The following is a 16342-nucleotide window of genomic DNA, read 5'->3' as shown; positions in this document are numbered from 1 at the left end:
AATGCGTGATGATGGTGATGACAACGAGATTAGTAATAATAATGGCATGTTAGCATTTCTTGGAATTTATGGGATGCTAGCCTCTATTCCAAATACTTGACATGCATTATCTCATTTAATCCTCATCACTCTATTTATTATCCCCACTTTTAGATACAGAAACAGGTACATGGGACAGTTATACAACTTGACTATAGCTACAAAGCTAGCCAGTAGTGGCAATGCGATTGAATCCAGGCAATCCGATTCCAGTGTTCCTAACTGCTAATGTAATATAATAATGCACTGTATGGTACAGAAATGTAATATAATGAATATAGTGGTTACCATCTACAGTGACACAAAATGAATGCTTTTGTCAGAAAAGTCACAGCCAACAAAAACCCATATTCCTACTCTGCTGGCTAACTGGATGTGTCAACTTGGCTAGGTTATGCTGTCCACTTGTTTGGTCAAACATTGGCCTAGGTGTCGCTGGGTGGTATTTCATAGATGTGACTACCATCTATAGTCAGTTAGCTTCAAATAAAGGAGATTACCCTTGAAAATGTGGGTGGGCCTCAACCATAAGTTGGAAGCCTTAAGATCAAAGAACTGAGGGTTCCAGAGAGAAGAAATTCTGCCTGAAAACTACACTTGACTCATTTCTGAGTTTCCAGCCTGCCAGATTCTCCTACAGATTTCAGACTCAAGTCTGCAAAATCGACTCTTATTGGTATTTCCATCCTGCTGGCTTCCCATAAGAAATTCAGAGTCAAGACTCTAACATCACTCTTACTGGAATTTTCAGCATGTTGGCTTGTCTACAGATTTTGGACTTGCCAGTCCCCCAAAATCATGTGAGCCAATTTCTTAATATAAAGCTATATCTCTATCTATAACATATCTATAACCATATCCATATATATACTATAACTCTATCTTTATAATTGTGTCTATATATTTAGAACTGTGTTTATATCTGTAACTATATCAATAACTTTAATTTATAGAACTGTATTCATAACATCTGTATCTATTACTTTATCTTTATCTAAAACCATACCCACATACCTAGAACTATAGCTATAACATCTGTCTCTATAACTATATCTCTACCTATATCTATATAATTACATCTATAACTATCTATGTCTATATATCTATCCTTAAAACTATATTTTTATATGCCTATGAGGCCCCTGTGCTGATTTGAAAGGAAGTATGCCCCCTAGAAAATCCATGTTTTAATCAAAATCCCATTTCATAAAGGTAGAGTAATCTGTATTCAATACTGTATGTTTGAAACTGTAATCAGATCCTCTCCCTGGATGATGTGATTTAGTCAAGAGTGGTTGTTAAACTGGATTAGATGACGACATGTCTCCACCCATATGGGTGGGTGTTGATTGGTTTATTGAAGTCCTATAAGAGATGAAACATTTTGGAGAAAGCGTTTTCCAAGAGAGCAGAACTACGTAGTCATGAGAAGCACGGTCCACCAGCCAGTGACCTTTGGAGATGAAGAAGGAAAATGCCTCCCAAGGAGCCTCATGAAACAGGAAGCCAGGAGAAGAAGCAAGCAGATGACCCCATGTTCACCATGTGCCCTTCCAGATGAGAGAGAAACCCTGACCGTGTTCGCCATGTGCCTTCTCACTTGAGAGAGAAACCCTGAACTTCATCGGCCTTCTTGAACCAAGGTATCTTTCCCTGGATGCCTGTGATTGGACATTTCTATAGACTTGTTTAATTGGGACATTTTCTCGGCTTTAGAACTGCAAACTAGCAACTGATTAAATTCCCTTTTTAACAGCCATTCTGTTTCTGGTATATTGCATTCTGGCAGCTAGCAAACTAGAACAACCCCTATTCTAGATAAGGGCAGATAGTGATAAGGACAAAGACAAAATTGAAACCAATGTGGTGGTGACGCATGACAAGAGGCATTAGATCGGTCCTGTCTTCCAAAACCCATTACTGGGAGGGACATCAGGCACCACCATGCTGACAGAGAAACACCTGTGAAAAAGCCACAGCTCCTGCTCTCAGGGAACTCCTACCTGCTGGCGTGGCCTTGGCAAGCCCCAGTCTCCAACAGCCTTTGTTTCCTTCCCTATAAAATGAGGCTTTTGCTCCAACAGTCTGTGATTTCTTTCAACGCAGACATCACTTAGGCAACACTTAGCTTAACACAGTTATTATATGTAATAGAAATAAAATGAATGTTATAGTAATATATATTCTATACCTTAGAGTATTACTGAAGTTTTATAGTGAGAGATGTAAAGGTTGCAAGAAGAAAGGGGAGAGGAGAAGGGATTATTTAACTGAACTGAACGGGCATTCACTGTGCCAATAACATTTATTTAAGCACTTGGATGCTTATTATATAACATTACACCTGTAGTCAACCATCTTCTATTTGCACTGGGGCCTGAATGCGGAAAAAGGAGCTTATGATGAAGCCTAGGGATTTAAATTCGCTATAAGGGAGGATTTGGGGATTGTACAGAAAGCAAGACATCAGAGAAAAGTGACAAATTATGGGTTATTTTCCCTGGAGAGCTTACTTGACCAAAAACGTTGTATTCTGGGATGGTTTTATCAAGGAGGAGAAGGATAGATAAAGCAGCTCACCATGAGATTCCTTGGTCCCAGGAGGAGCTGACAATTAAATGGGGTATCTGAGAGCCCAAGTTCACACTCCACCTGGCATTGGGGAAGGGAAATTAGATGTGTCATTTCCTACTCGCATTCCAGGCTGACAATTTGTGCTAAGAGAAAATACTTTGAAAATCTGATGCCACTGGAAAGCCCCACAACAGGAAGAGACGAGGGGAAATGCCCAAGCAAGGAGGATCGAATCACTGAAGACAATGGAATCTAAGAGAAACACCCAAAGAGAGAAACACACCTTGCCTTTTTTTGCAATAGAAGGCAAAACTAAGGAGATCTACGAAAACATGGTAAACTGACTGAAGAATATGCAACATGCCGATTAAACTGCTGTGTACATTCATGTTTAAAGATAGTAATGAAATAAGCAAAAGATACCTAGTATTTACTTAGGAACATTTGTGGATACATTCACAGAGCATGTGAATCATTGTAAATATTGCCATTTTAAATATCTTAAGTGTACAACCGTGTTTCATCATTTTCTCCACCTCAGTGTCTTCTATCAGGGGAGAAAGTCTGCCAAAAAAAGCCCATTAAGCAAATTCTAGATGCTTGTGGATTTTTAACATTAATCTTGGGAACCCCCAGTGCCTGAAAGATCCTAAGCAATTAAATACACCCTAGCTGTGCTGATTCAAACATCAACAGACTCCCGGGCAGTTCCTCTATCATCCCTGGAGCTACATAATTTGTCTTAACATCATGTGGTTTGATTCCAATGCTGAAAAAAAAAAAGCTTCATTTCCCTCCTCTAATATGATACCAACATCTAATACGACACCAACACTGTCTACACAGGCTGCCACGTTCTTTTCTTAACTCCAGAAAAAGGTTTGAATCCTGATGACAACGCGATGCAGAAAACGGAGAAATATGCCCAGAGATGCCATGCCACTGCTCTCTGGCCCAGGGGGAGGGAACCGGTTCCTCTCACCTTTGTCATAGATTTCCTTCAAGACCCCGCGCTTTATCAGCTCCTCTCTGCTTTGCCTCATTGATATTTTCCTTTCCAGGGCTGCAAGCAAAAGACAAACAGAGAAGCAGGTCTGAGTAGGTACCCAAACTGGCTTATAAAGGAATTCCGTTTTACTGTATGTGAAAGCGTCTGTAAAATATGCTTTGCAAATGTAAGCTAACGATAACAACAGCCAACATTTTTTTTTCCGTACTACCATGAGCATTTTCTACAGATTATTTTGTTTTATCTTCAGGCAACTGTGGCATTTCCTCTAGCAGGGCCTGCTTTTTCAAATATTGAGTTTTATAGATATCCCCTGGATCCTGTAACTTCTGGACTCTACGAAAATGGCGTGGAGATATCTCTTGGAAGGATGCCTGGCTGGGGGACCCAGCGTCCCCTGGGGTGAGGGGAGCCTTGCAGGAAGCCCACCCACCCCTTTCCCTCTGAGGCCCCAAGTGTGGGAGCAGCCAGACGGGGGGTGCAGGTGGGGAATGTGCATTTGGAATGCATGGAGGGAGGACTGCCCCAGTGGGCATGCTGGAGGGAACTTGGTGGAAATAAAGCTCAGGAGAGCAGCAATCAGGAGCAGAAGGAAAGGGCAGCCTGGAGGCTCCAGGCAGGACAGGCCTGGAAGGGGGGAAGTCAGAGAAAGCACCTTCTACTCCCGCTGCTGACATTTCAGTCTCTGGGTAAACACCGAGTGGAGGAGGGGAGCGGGTATTTCGGTCGTTTGTGTCAGCCTGAGAATCTCTGCGTCCTTTGGAAACCCAGTTATTTGGAATTGGGGAGAGGAGGGATGTCAGTTATAAATTAAGGAAAATTATTTTGTACAGACAAAATCAGCTATAGATTAAGGAGACATGCACACACAGCTCAACAGCATTTAGTCCAAAGAATAGGCTAGAAAGCAAGCAAGCAATTCTGCATTGTGATTCTAACCCTGCTACCGCTAGCCATGGGGCCTTTGTCAAGTCACTTTGCCACCCTGGGAAAACACAAATGCCTGGAACTCAGTTCTAGGTGTTCTGATTTAATAGGTCCGGGGCGGGGCCTGGAAAACGATGTGGTAAAATAAAAAGCCCTCTGGGTTATTCTCATGCATAGCTAGGTTGAGACTCATTGAATTGTTGTATACTCTGGAATTCGCTATTTTAACATTGTATTCTAACTCCTCTCTCTTAAATTATAATTAAGCGGTATAAGGCAGTAAAACAAATGTTCGATTAGGATGCGCTCACATATAGTTTACTCAGAACACATTAATAATACAATATATACGTATGAATATACAGCCGCATAATCTAGGGGGGTGAGGGTTAAAGGTCGGTGTAGAAGATTTGGAAGCCTCTGTTTGGGAAGAGGTGTGGTAGGTTGTATTATGTACCCCAACAAACCCATGATTTTTAAAAGTTTTTAAATTTTTATTATGTACAACAAACAGACAAACATTCTTGACATACAAACATTCTCGACATGGTTACAATCAATGGCCCACAATATCATCACATAGTTGTGTATTCATCACCATGATCATTTTTTTGAACGTCTTCATCTCTCCAGCAAAAGAAAGAAAATAGAAAAACTCATGCATGCCATACCCCTTACCCCTCCCTCTCATTGACCAGTAATATTTCAGTCTACTCAATTTATTTTAACCTTTGTTCCCCCTATTATTTATTTCTTATTCATATTTTTTACTCATCTGTCCATACCATAAATAAAAGGAGCATCAGACACAAGGTTTTCACAATCACACAGTCACACTGTGAAAGCTATGTCATTATACAATCATCTTCAAGAAACATGGCTACTGGAACACAGTTCTACATTTTCAGGCAGTTCCCTGAAATTGGGTTATTCTCATGCATAGCTCTCCTCTTCATTACATCTTGACTAACAAGGTGATATCTATTTAGTGCGTAAGAATAACCTCCAAGATAACCTCTCAACTCTGTTTGGAATCTCTCAGCCACTGACAGTTAATTTTGTCTCATTTCTCTCTTTCCCCTTTTGGTTGAGAAGGTTTTCTCAATCCCCTGGTGCTAAGTTCCAGCTCATTCTAGGATTTCTGTCCCACGTTACCAGGAAGGTCCACACCCCTGGGAGTCATGTCCCACGCAGACAGGGGAGAGCAGTGAGTTTGCTTGTTGTGTTGGCTGGAGAGAGACCACCCCCATATCTTAATCTTGATTAATAAAATCTTAATCGTATTTACCCCATTGTAAATAAGAGCTTTTGAAGATGTTATTTTTAGTTAAGGTGTGGCCATCTGAATTAGGATGGAGGCTTTACAGAAAGACTCTGAAAGTCACAGAAGCAGAAAAGAGAGGACATAGCCATGGGAGGCATGTCATGGGAGGCAGAAATACAGGCTAAGGAACCCTAAGAAGTGCCAGCAGCTAGCACCAGAATCTGTGAGAAAGCAAGCCTAGTGGATATCTTGATTTTGGACTTCTCCTCCCAGCCTCAAAACTATGAGTCAAGAAGACAGGATTTAAGAAGTGAGTATGAGTGCTGAATCATTATACTGATATTTCTTTTAGTCTCCAGTGTCTTAGAGCATTTAGAAGTAAAAACCTAAAATTGTGGAATTATAACCCATACCAAACTCTGAAATATGTTCTACAACTGTTGCAATGTGTAGGTTGTTTTTTTTTTTGTATATATTCTATATATATTCTATATATTATATTTTATTTTTCGCAATAAGAAATAAAATAAAAGAATAAAACAAATAAAAACTATGAGCCAATAAATGTCTGTTATTAAGCCAAAACCCACTGCATGGTATTTGTCATAGCAGCTTGGCAAACAGAGACAGGGGTGAAGGAGTTTTATGACCTCTCCCAAATAAAATAACATAGTGGAGGGAGGGCAGAAGGATGTTTTCAGTGAACAAGAGGGTATGAGAAACAACTGGAAAAGGGAATTCAAAAATAAGTCGTTTTCATTATTAATCTACCTGGGCTGAATGTCCACGTTAAAATGCCATAATTTCATTTTATTCTTTGAAGCATCTTACATCTAAGGCACTTGACTTACCTCTTTTTAAAGAGCTGCACAAATGCCTCCCTTCTAATATTATTTTCTGCAGACCTTCCAAAGTTAGAACTATGTTTAGGTTCAAAGATAGGTCCCCCCATGCCCACCTACCCATATTTCGTGCAGAAGCATAACTCAAACCATTTGAGCCTGGTCTTCCACTGAACTATAAAACACAAGGAAAGTGGGTTTAATGTCGGGGAAGAAGGAAATATCATGACATCCTTTTTTTTTTTATTAGAGAAGTTGTAGATTTATAGAAAGATTATGCAGAAAACTCAGAGTTCCCACATACTATCCTGCTATTAACACTTTGCATTGATGTGGTAAGCATTTGTTACAACTGACAAAGGCACAATTTTCATGCTTTTACTATTAACTATAGCCCAAGGTTTAATTTAGTGTTCAGTGTTTGTATTGTGCAGTTTCATGTTTGCTTTCTTTTTATTCTAGAAAGAATAAAATGTATTCTTTGTTTTTATTTTTTTATTTTCTTTATTAATAAGAATAAAACTTATTCTAGTTAGAATAAAATTTATTCTAGCATATATGCAACCTAAGTTTCCCCTTTTAACCACATTCAAATATTTAATTCAGTGCTGTTCATTACGTTCACGTTGTGCTGTCACCACCACCATCCATTGCCAAAACATTTCCATCACCACAATTAAAAACGCTACATTTTAAGCCTTAAATCCCTATTCCCTAGCTCCATTCTGTCCCTTGGTAACCTATATTTTAGATTCTAATACTATGAGTTTGCGCATTCTAATTATTTCATATCAGTGAGATCATACAATATTTGTTCTTTTGTGTCTGGCTTATCTCACTCAACATGATGTCTTCAAGGTTTATCCATGTTGTTGCATGTAACAGGACTTTGTTCCTTTTTTACAGCCAAATAGTATTCCATTGAGAATATACACCACATTTTGCTTATCCATTCACTGGCTGATGGACACTCGGGTTGCTTCCATCTTTTGCTTATTGTAAATAATGTTGCTATGAACATCAGTATGCAAATATATCGGTTCACATGACTGCTTTCAATTCTTTTGGGTATTTACCAAGAAGTGGGATTTCCGGGTTATGTGGTAATTCTATACTTAACTTTCTGAGGAATTGCCAGACTGTCATTCACAGTGGCTACATAATGAATGAGTGTTCCTGTTTCACCACATCCTCTCCAACACTTGTAATTTTTCATTTCTTTTTAATAATAAGCCTTCTAATGGCTCACTGTGGTTTTGATTTGCATTTCCTTAATAGCTCATGATACTGAGAATCTTTTCCTGTACATTTTTTGCCATTTGTATATCTTCTTTGGAGACATGGCTAATGAAATCTTTCGCCCTATTTAAAATGGGGTTGTCTTTTTGTTTTTGATCATGATTTCCTTTACCATTTAAGGCTAGGCCTGACTCCTCCACAACCCCTATAATTTTGGCTTTGGGAAGAACAGAGAAGAAAAAGGAAGAAAAGAGAAAAAAAATATGCAAGTTAAAAAAGAAGAAGCATTGAGGGAGAGAGAAGGTGTAATGCTTATTGCATCTCCTCAGAGGCATGATAAGAGGGATAAATTCCATAAATGAGAAATGGAGGAGTGATGGTGAACTGATTAATTGGAACTTCAGGAAGTGGGAAATAAAAAGTTAACAGAAAAATGTATCCATTCCTATAAGAAAAAAGCTGAAGGCATTATCAGCCTTGTGGCAATAAGCATTAATGATAATTAATAATAATAATAATACAAGGCACACGAGTAATATATTATTTTATTTAAAGAAAAATAAAGTCAATAGGGACTTACTTTAAAAAAAATTCATTGTATAATGTAAGAATCATTCTAATGCCATTCAGTTATTAAAAGCACAGAGTAGGGGGTGTGAGGGTAGTTCCGTAGTAGAATTCTCGCCTACCTTGCAGGAGACCTGGGTTCAATTCCCGGCCCATGCACTTCCCAAACAAACAAACAAAGAAACTGACAAAAGCAAACAAACAAACAAAAAATTCAACAAATGGTGCTGTAATAATGGGATACTCACATGGAAAAAGAATGAAATGTGACCCCCACCATACAGCATACAAAAAAAAAAGAAAAAAAAAAAAGCACAGTGACCACAAGAGTAAGTATTTCAGTGTGAGCTTGCTTCTAAAACTGGATTGTTTTAGTAAATCTTTAGATTTACTAAAATCCTTTAATTGGACCTTTACAATAGGTTGATTTAAATTTCCACATCCCTATCCCCGCCCTGTCCCCTGGTATAACCTACATTAAAGATTATGACTTAATAAATAACTTGTTTAGTTGTTTTAAAAAAACACAATTTTAATAAAATCTCTAATAATTAATCAGTAGAACCAAAATTGAAAAAAGGAGGGATCTGATTCCCTCCCAAAAATGGACACAGAGGCCATATAATACAGAAAGAGTGCAATTCCTTGGATCTTTAGAAAAAAAACAGACTTTCAGAGTTAGTATGAGGCTACAGAGATAGGCCAGGGCCAACTGAAATAACAAATCATGTAAACCAGCAAAGTTGCAAAAACTACTTCCAAGGACATCCAATCTGAAATTCTAAACCAGCATATGAGATACGGGAAAGGAAACAAAAACACTAATTTGTTTTTAAAGACCAACAAAGAATTTGTTGAGTAGATCCAAACACGTAAAAGAGATAGGCGTCTCTTTCTGAGATGTGATTGTGAGAATAATTTCTCAATTACTGCATCAAAAAAGTGGCCCCAAATGGTGGCAGATTCTAACATATTCAAGGTTTGGCATGTTCAAGGAGAGACTCTTGAGCTTACTGACGATATCCATGTTAATATAAAAAAACAGGCAGAAAACCTCAAAAAACACGGTCATTCTTGCATCTCTGCCACCGATCCTTGCAACGTAGGGTGCTGTTTTGTAGAAAGAGTACAAAGTAGGGGAATTCACCACAGATTTATGTCCCACTCTTGTTCTGATGTCTGCTTCAACATGAGCAAATGCTTTAGAAATGGGGAACCCAGTGAGGACCTGACCCTTGGCAACTAATTCCACCAAGGTCCTGAGAGTAACTCCAATAATGGAGTGACACTAGTTTCCAGTCTAGTCATCTTTGTAAACTCCTCTTCTGAGCAATCTTTATGGTCTATGCCATATTTGCTAAAAGCCAATTAATTCTCAATCATTTTTCCTTAATTTGTTTTACCAGTCTGTAGATCAACGTGGGCTGGTGCTAAGCCAAGGAATCTTAGGCTACTTCGATACCAATGAATTTAAAATAAGCATTTTGGATGGGCTTGTTTTTTTTTAGCATATGCCTGGGTTGGATAAATTTTTGGGGTGCTTTTAATTTTTTAATTTATGCAAATAATACGGGAAACCAGTGTTCACTCTAAAAATATTCAAGCAATATGGAGAAAACCAAAGTCTTCTTTCACTGTCCCTTCTTCCATATGCTCAATTTACCAAATCCCACTGTACCAATATTCTCCTTTTCAGCATGGAGAATGGCATATTTAATCTCAGTTTTCTCCATGCACTTACTCATTCATTCATTCTCTCTCTCTCTCACACACACCCCTATATATAAATACAATATTTAAAAAATATAAATGGGATCACTGTGTTCATATTGTTCTGCAAATCTTTTTAATTCCCTCCTTTCTCACTTTATAGTATTAGCGATCTCTCCATCCATACAAACAGGCACAATTCATACCATTAATACTGCATGCTATTTCATGAAACATATGTACATAATTTATTTAACCAGTTGGCAACTGCAGGAAACTTATGTTGCTTCCAAGTTTTGGCATATGAACATTGCTACTGTAAAATACTTATTCATGTACTTATGTGAACATGGAATTTTTCTAAGACAGGTAGACATACACTTTTTGGGTAGGCCATTTTCTACCTGCTATGGGCTCCTAGTACTGATAGAGGAAAGAATTCTAATATGTCATAAAATTAAGGATTGCTTCTTTTATTTAGAAAATTGAGTAAGTTAAAAAAAAAAAAAGAAATATTGATACTGGAACACGTCATTTAGTCCTGCTCAGAACACCATAGCACAGGGAATTTTTCAGAGTTTTTCCTAGGATAATTTATTGCTGTTGAACTCCCAGCTCAAAAGTCAGATATGTGAAGGGAATAAACCAATTAAGAAATGAAGAAATTTGCAGTACCTTACTGTAAAGTCTTGTACTTTCAGTCCTTAAAATAGTCAACTTTCAAGCAAAATCCACAGTTTTTATCCCTTTTAAATTTTACAACTCCAGTGAAAGGGAACCAGGCCAGAACTTTACAAGGGATGAACGGAGTGAGTCTCCAGCACCTAAAACATGCCCTCTGGCCTCTTAATAATGCGGATTATTAGTATAATGAAATCATTACAGTCCAGAAGGACCCAGAACAAAACAATCAGCCCAAATACAGGTTGTTTCCCTGTTTTGGTTTCTTTCTTTTTTTTTGAAGATGAAGAGAATCTGTTTCAAAATTCAATTTATACATACACACTATACAAAAGAGAAAAGAGAGCAAGGATTTGGAGGAATGTGAAAAAACTTCGTGGCCTTCCATTTTATATCAACCAGATGGTAAATGCCTATTGATCTTTTACTTCATAAGGAAATAAATGAGAATTGTAACAGGTTTCTAATCTAATGGCCATGCTGAAAAACAAAAAAATAAGAGAAAGTAAAAAAAAAAGAACACAATTATGAATCAGACAAAATGGCATAATAAATATATTCAAGAAAAATAGATGTTACATTTGTATGAGCACCAAATACAGGGCCTTTCACTAACTCAGAAGATGTCTGAGACAACTATGAACATCTAAACATTTTATCAGATGTGGAATAACTAGGCTAAGGAGGGTTTCTATCACTGATTTTCCAAGGGAAGCTGAATGAATTAGTAATTCCAAATGAAAACAATTTTATATTTGGCAGTTAAGGCCAAATGTCTTAGTTTGTGAGGGCTGCCATAAAAAAGTTCCATAAACTAGGTGGCTTAAAGCAAAAGAACTATATGGTCTCACAGTCCTGGAGACAAGAGGTTTAAAATCAAGGTGCTGGCAGAGCAATATTTCCCCTGGAGTCTGTTAGGAAGAGTCCACTGAGAGCTTTTCTCCCAGTTTCTGGGCAGTGACTAGCCAGCGTTCCAAGATGTCAAGTAGTTCCTCCCCTCTGTCTGTCTCGCCTCCTCTCCTCTTCTTGCAAGGAACCCAGACACTCTGGATTAAGGGCTGACCCTATTCCAGTATCACCTCATTTCAATTGCCCAATTTCATCTAGAATGACCCAATTTCCAAGTCGGGTCACATCCAGAGGTCACTAGGACTTCAACGCATTTTTCAACACAATTCAACCTATGACACCAAGTGACCCTTAGAATTAGAGAAGCTGACCAGTTTAGGATATTTTTCCCCTTAAAAATTCAAACCATGTAGAAATTCCATCTAAAAGAAGATGAGGAACAAGAGTTCTTGTCTCATATACATACATATAAATTGCTAAAGAAGAAGAAATCCTACCCTAAAATTACCACATCAACTCTCATATGAGTTTCCAGCCTGTTGGTCATCCTGCAGATTCCGGACGTGCCAATCCCCCCAATTGTGTGTGTATGTGTTGCAAGTAGTATATAGAATTTTAAACCCATCCCCGGAGTTTCCATCTTTAAGTTGTTGGTGAAACTGAAGATCTTTCACTCGGAAGAAATAAACCAAAAAGAAAAAGAACCTGAGGTCCATGCACTCTGAGCAGCTGGGGATGGGGCTGGCTCTCTTGACTGCCCTTTGGAGTAGGATGTCACTGAGACCCCTCAAATGGAGACTCCTACTGCTGTAGGTCCTGAACTTCCTCATGACATGGTGCCTCAATTTACTTTACTACAATGTGGCAGAGCATCTGAACTGGTTGTACTTCTGTGAACTCCATTTGGATGTCAGTCAACTCAGACGTGTGATTGTAGCCCATGGTTTTTCTTCCAAGGAAATTCTCACATTTTTGGCAAGTTATGCTAAGGAACATCACATGCTATTATTAAATTCATGTTCTACCTAAAGCCTAGAGAAGGACATGCTTTGTGGAAAGGATACTTTGTGGAAGGTGTTAAAGCTGGTACTGTGAAATCTCAAATGGAAAGGTCAGAGTGCTGGCTTACGCTGACTTGAAACTCATGAAGAGACCATAAACTAGAGATGGAGCGTTATATTTGTGATTTAATTTGGCAAAAATCAAGTCAGGCCCTTTAAAGATGATATTTGGAGGAATTAAACAAATAGGAAATTTTTGCTAATAAAATAAATAGGACCAAGCTATTTGAACATGTCATTCTATCTATACACTAGAATTTCTTTAACAGGGTTCATTGAAGTATAAGCTCATTAAGCCAACAATCAAGCAATGTGAACTTCAGTTTGTTGAACAGTTTTGTCAGTGAAGGGTTCTGTGTATATATTACATGGATTGCTGAGTTTTAAAAGATATAATTCTGTATAATAAACTTAAGCAGATTTGTTACCAAAAAACTCATCTGTTTTTGATCTTTCAGAAGCTACTTCAAGATGCTTCAATATTTCCAAGTTACCAATTTTTATTTAATGTTACTTAAAACTTTCTGAGTATTTGGATGCTATGGTTGCGTCAAAACTGTATAAACAGAATAGTGTGAATCACTCTTTACATCTGAACATTTTTTCCAGTTACTTCACTGAACAGTTTATTATTGACAGTCCCATCAGTGTAAGTTTGTCATTCATTATGTGTATCAGTAGTGTCTTGGACTTTGATTTATTATTTCATTCTGGTACTATAGAGAAGAATTCAAGCAAGAAGATTCAAATTATTGTCTTGTTTTTAAAAATATGATCTCCCTGTCTTTAGATGTCACTTTATCTATCTCATTTTTCCGCCTGGAAATTAGGAATAATACAGAACACCAAATAGTGTTTCCTTTTGGAAAGGACTCTGAAGAATTAAAAGAAAGGAGAGAATCTGTTGACCAGAAATATTATAAAAAGAATGTTATGTTCCAGTGTTGGGAGCTGGAATGAGAAGATTGAAAATTTGAGTCACGTAATTCATCAGCTCCATGTGTTTTCTACTTAACAATTAGTCTGTGAATAAAAGAGGGGAAAAAATAAACAAAACAAAACAAAACAAAAACTGCTAGTCTCAGGAAGCTCAGTATAGAATTACCATGTGACCTGGCAATCTCACTACTAGGTATATACCCCCCAAAATTGAAAGCAGGGACTCAAACATATATTTATGCACCAATGTTTATAGTGGCAACACTTACAATTGCCAAAAGATGGAAGCGACACAAGTCTGCACCAACCGATGAATGGATAAACAAAATGTGGTGTAGACCTACGATGGAATATTATTCAGCTATAAAAAGGAATGAAGCACTGATGCATGTACAACATGGATGAACCATGGAGACACTATGTCAGTGAAATAAGCCAGGCACAAAAGGACAAATATTGTATGATCTCACTGGTAGGAACTAGTTATAATAAGTAAATTCAGAGTTAGAACCTAGAATACAGGTTACCAGGGGATGTACTGGGGTAGAGAATTGGGAGCCAATGCTTAATTTGTACAGAATTTCTATTTAGGTTGATTGTAAAGGTTTGAAAATGGATAGTGGTGAGTGTGGCATGTTATTATGAGTATAATTAATAGTACTGATCTATGTATGTGAATGTGGTTGAAAGGGGACATCTTGGGTCATACATGCTACTACAGTGAAGACAAAACACGTGACCGTATAACACAGTGAACCCTTCTGAGTATAACAGGCTGGAATTAATAGTAGAATCATAACAACATTCTTTCACGAATTATAACAAATGTATAGCATTGTTATGAGGCATTAACAAAAGGGTGATAAATGGGGAAAAATATACCTGATGTAAACGATGGACTATAATTAATAGTACTATTTCACTATTTTTTCATTAATTGTAACAAAGGTACCACATTAGTGCAACGTATCAACAATAGGGGGTATATGGGAATGTTGTACTTTTACGTGACTTTTCTGTAAATCTACAACTTTCTAATTAAAAATAAGAATGATACTTTTTAAAAAACATTAGGTAAGTGACAGAAACTAGACACAAAGTGCTATATATTGTATGATTATTTCCTTTAGGTAAAATGTAAATAGAAATAAATCCGAAGAGACAGAATTAGATTAGGGGTTACACAGGGCTGAGGAAGGAGAGAGGAAAGGAGAGGTGACCGCTAAGGGGTATGGTGATATGCTTTTGGGAGTGATGAAAATGCTCTAAAATTGATTGTGGTTATGAATGCACAACTCTGAATATACTAAAAGCCATTGATTATATACACTTTGGATGGATTGTATGGTATGTGAATATATCTCAATAAAACTGCTTAAAAAAAAAACTGCTAGGATGGGTCTTGATCTTGGCTCTCTGTCAGTGCTGGCGTAGTAACGCCTTGCCTTCATCTCCAACATGGAAACCTGACCACTCTATCTGTATAGTGCTGAGAGGCTGGCTTGGATAACCCCTCCTGGCCCATGAGGTAGGATGTGACAGTTTATTCACTGCTGTTTGCATCCAAGCCATCTAGGCTCAGCACTTGCTAAGTCTGTCCTGCACAGCAGTAATCCCAAGAGAGGCTCTGAGAAAAGGATTCTGAGGACAAATAATTTTGGGAAATGCCACATATAAGTGGCGAGTCACAGTGTTCATTAGCCCAGACAAGGCCCAGAGACGATCTACAGGAAAGAAACTGGTGCAAATTGGCTTAGCCCAGTGCTCCTCTGAAATTATTACCCTTTAATTGAGTACCATGAGACTTGGACTTTGAGGAAAACCCTCTAGGAAACTAATGTAAATAACAGGTTGTGGTGTTCTGTTGTAAAAAGGAACAAGGCAGGTCAACCCATTCAACAGGGATATGGTTAGGCCAAAAAGGGGATCAAACTTTTCCATAAAGAAGTTTTGGGGAAGTGTTTCAATCAAGCACAACTGCAAACCCGAAGTTTTCCAACATCACGCCAAAAAGGCATGACTCTGCCTGGGAGGATCTCAGCTGCTGGATCATTTTTCTCCATTATCTGCTTATACTCCTGATGTCCTGGTAAAGACTTCTTTGGTGACAGAGATAACTGTATTTCAATGAACTTCCCCAGACAGGTCAGCATCCAAATGCTTCCCCAAATATCTAAAGGTGTAGACTTGTTGCAACCTTATGCTTCTCAACACTGTACACTATCCACCCAAACTAACACTTCTGGTTGTGACAACATCCATATTTGGTACTTGTTTCTAACAGTGGTCGAGGCAGTATATTTTCTTTGGAGTCACAGCACGAGAGCAAGACCACATCACTAGCATAGAGGAGGTACCAATGGGAGAAGCACCCTACAGTCAGGTCTTATGGGAGCTCCATCAACTGATCAGTTATATGCGAAAGGGAAGGGACACACAACTCATTGCAAGCCCAAATGTGTGCTGTCAAAAGCACATTCTTCATGGGTCTTGATTGGATCTGTCAGAAGATATTAAGGAATTATTTTTAGTTTTGTGATGTATGATAATGGTCTATGGTTTACAAAGGATATTTTCTTTATTGCTTAGGAATGCCTGATTAAATGCTTTTACAAAATCTTAATGACTACTAAATGATGGC

At 38.0% G+C, this 16342-nt stretch overlaps 1 protein-coding gene across 4 annotated transcripts in view; it reads right to left on the bottom strand.

Annotated features, from left to right (window-relative positions):
- The window catches only part of LOC143669116 (phosphatase and actin regulator 1), a 323677-nt gene that overhangs the window by 111304 nt on the left and 196031 nt on the right, over positions 1 to 16342 (bottom strand). For all 4 annotated transcript variants that reach the window (XM_077143694.1, XM_077143695.1, XM_077143693.1 and 1 more), the window contains exon 3: positions 3596 to 3676. In XM_077143694.1, coding sequence (XP_076999809.1) covers positions 3596 to 3676 — 81 coding nt within the window. The remainder of the gene's footprint in view (positions 1 to 3595; positions 3677 to 16342) is intronic.

The sequence above is a fragment of the Tamandua tetradactyla genome, chromosome 25, assembly GCF_023851605.1.
Source record: "Tamandua tetradactyla isolate mTamTet1 chromosome 25, mTamTet1.pri, whole genome shotgun sequence".
NCBI classification, from domain to species: Eukaryota; Metazoa; Chordata; class Mammalia; order Pilosa; family Myrmecophagidae; genus Tamandua; species Tamandua tetradactyla.
The sequence above is the reverse complement of the archived record's forward strand: the minus strand, read 5'-3'. Positions and strand labels throughout refer to the sequence as shown.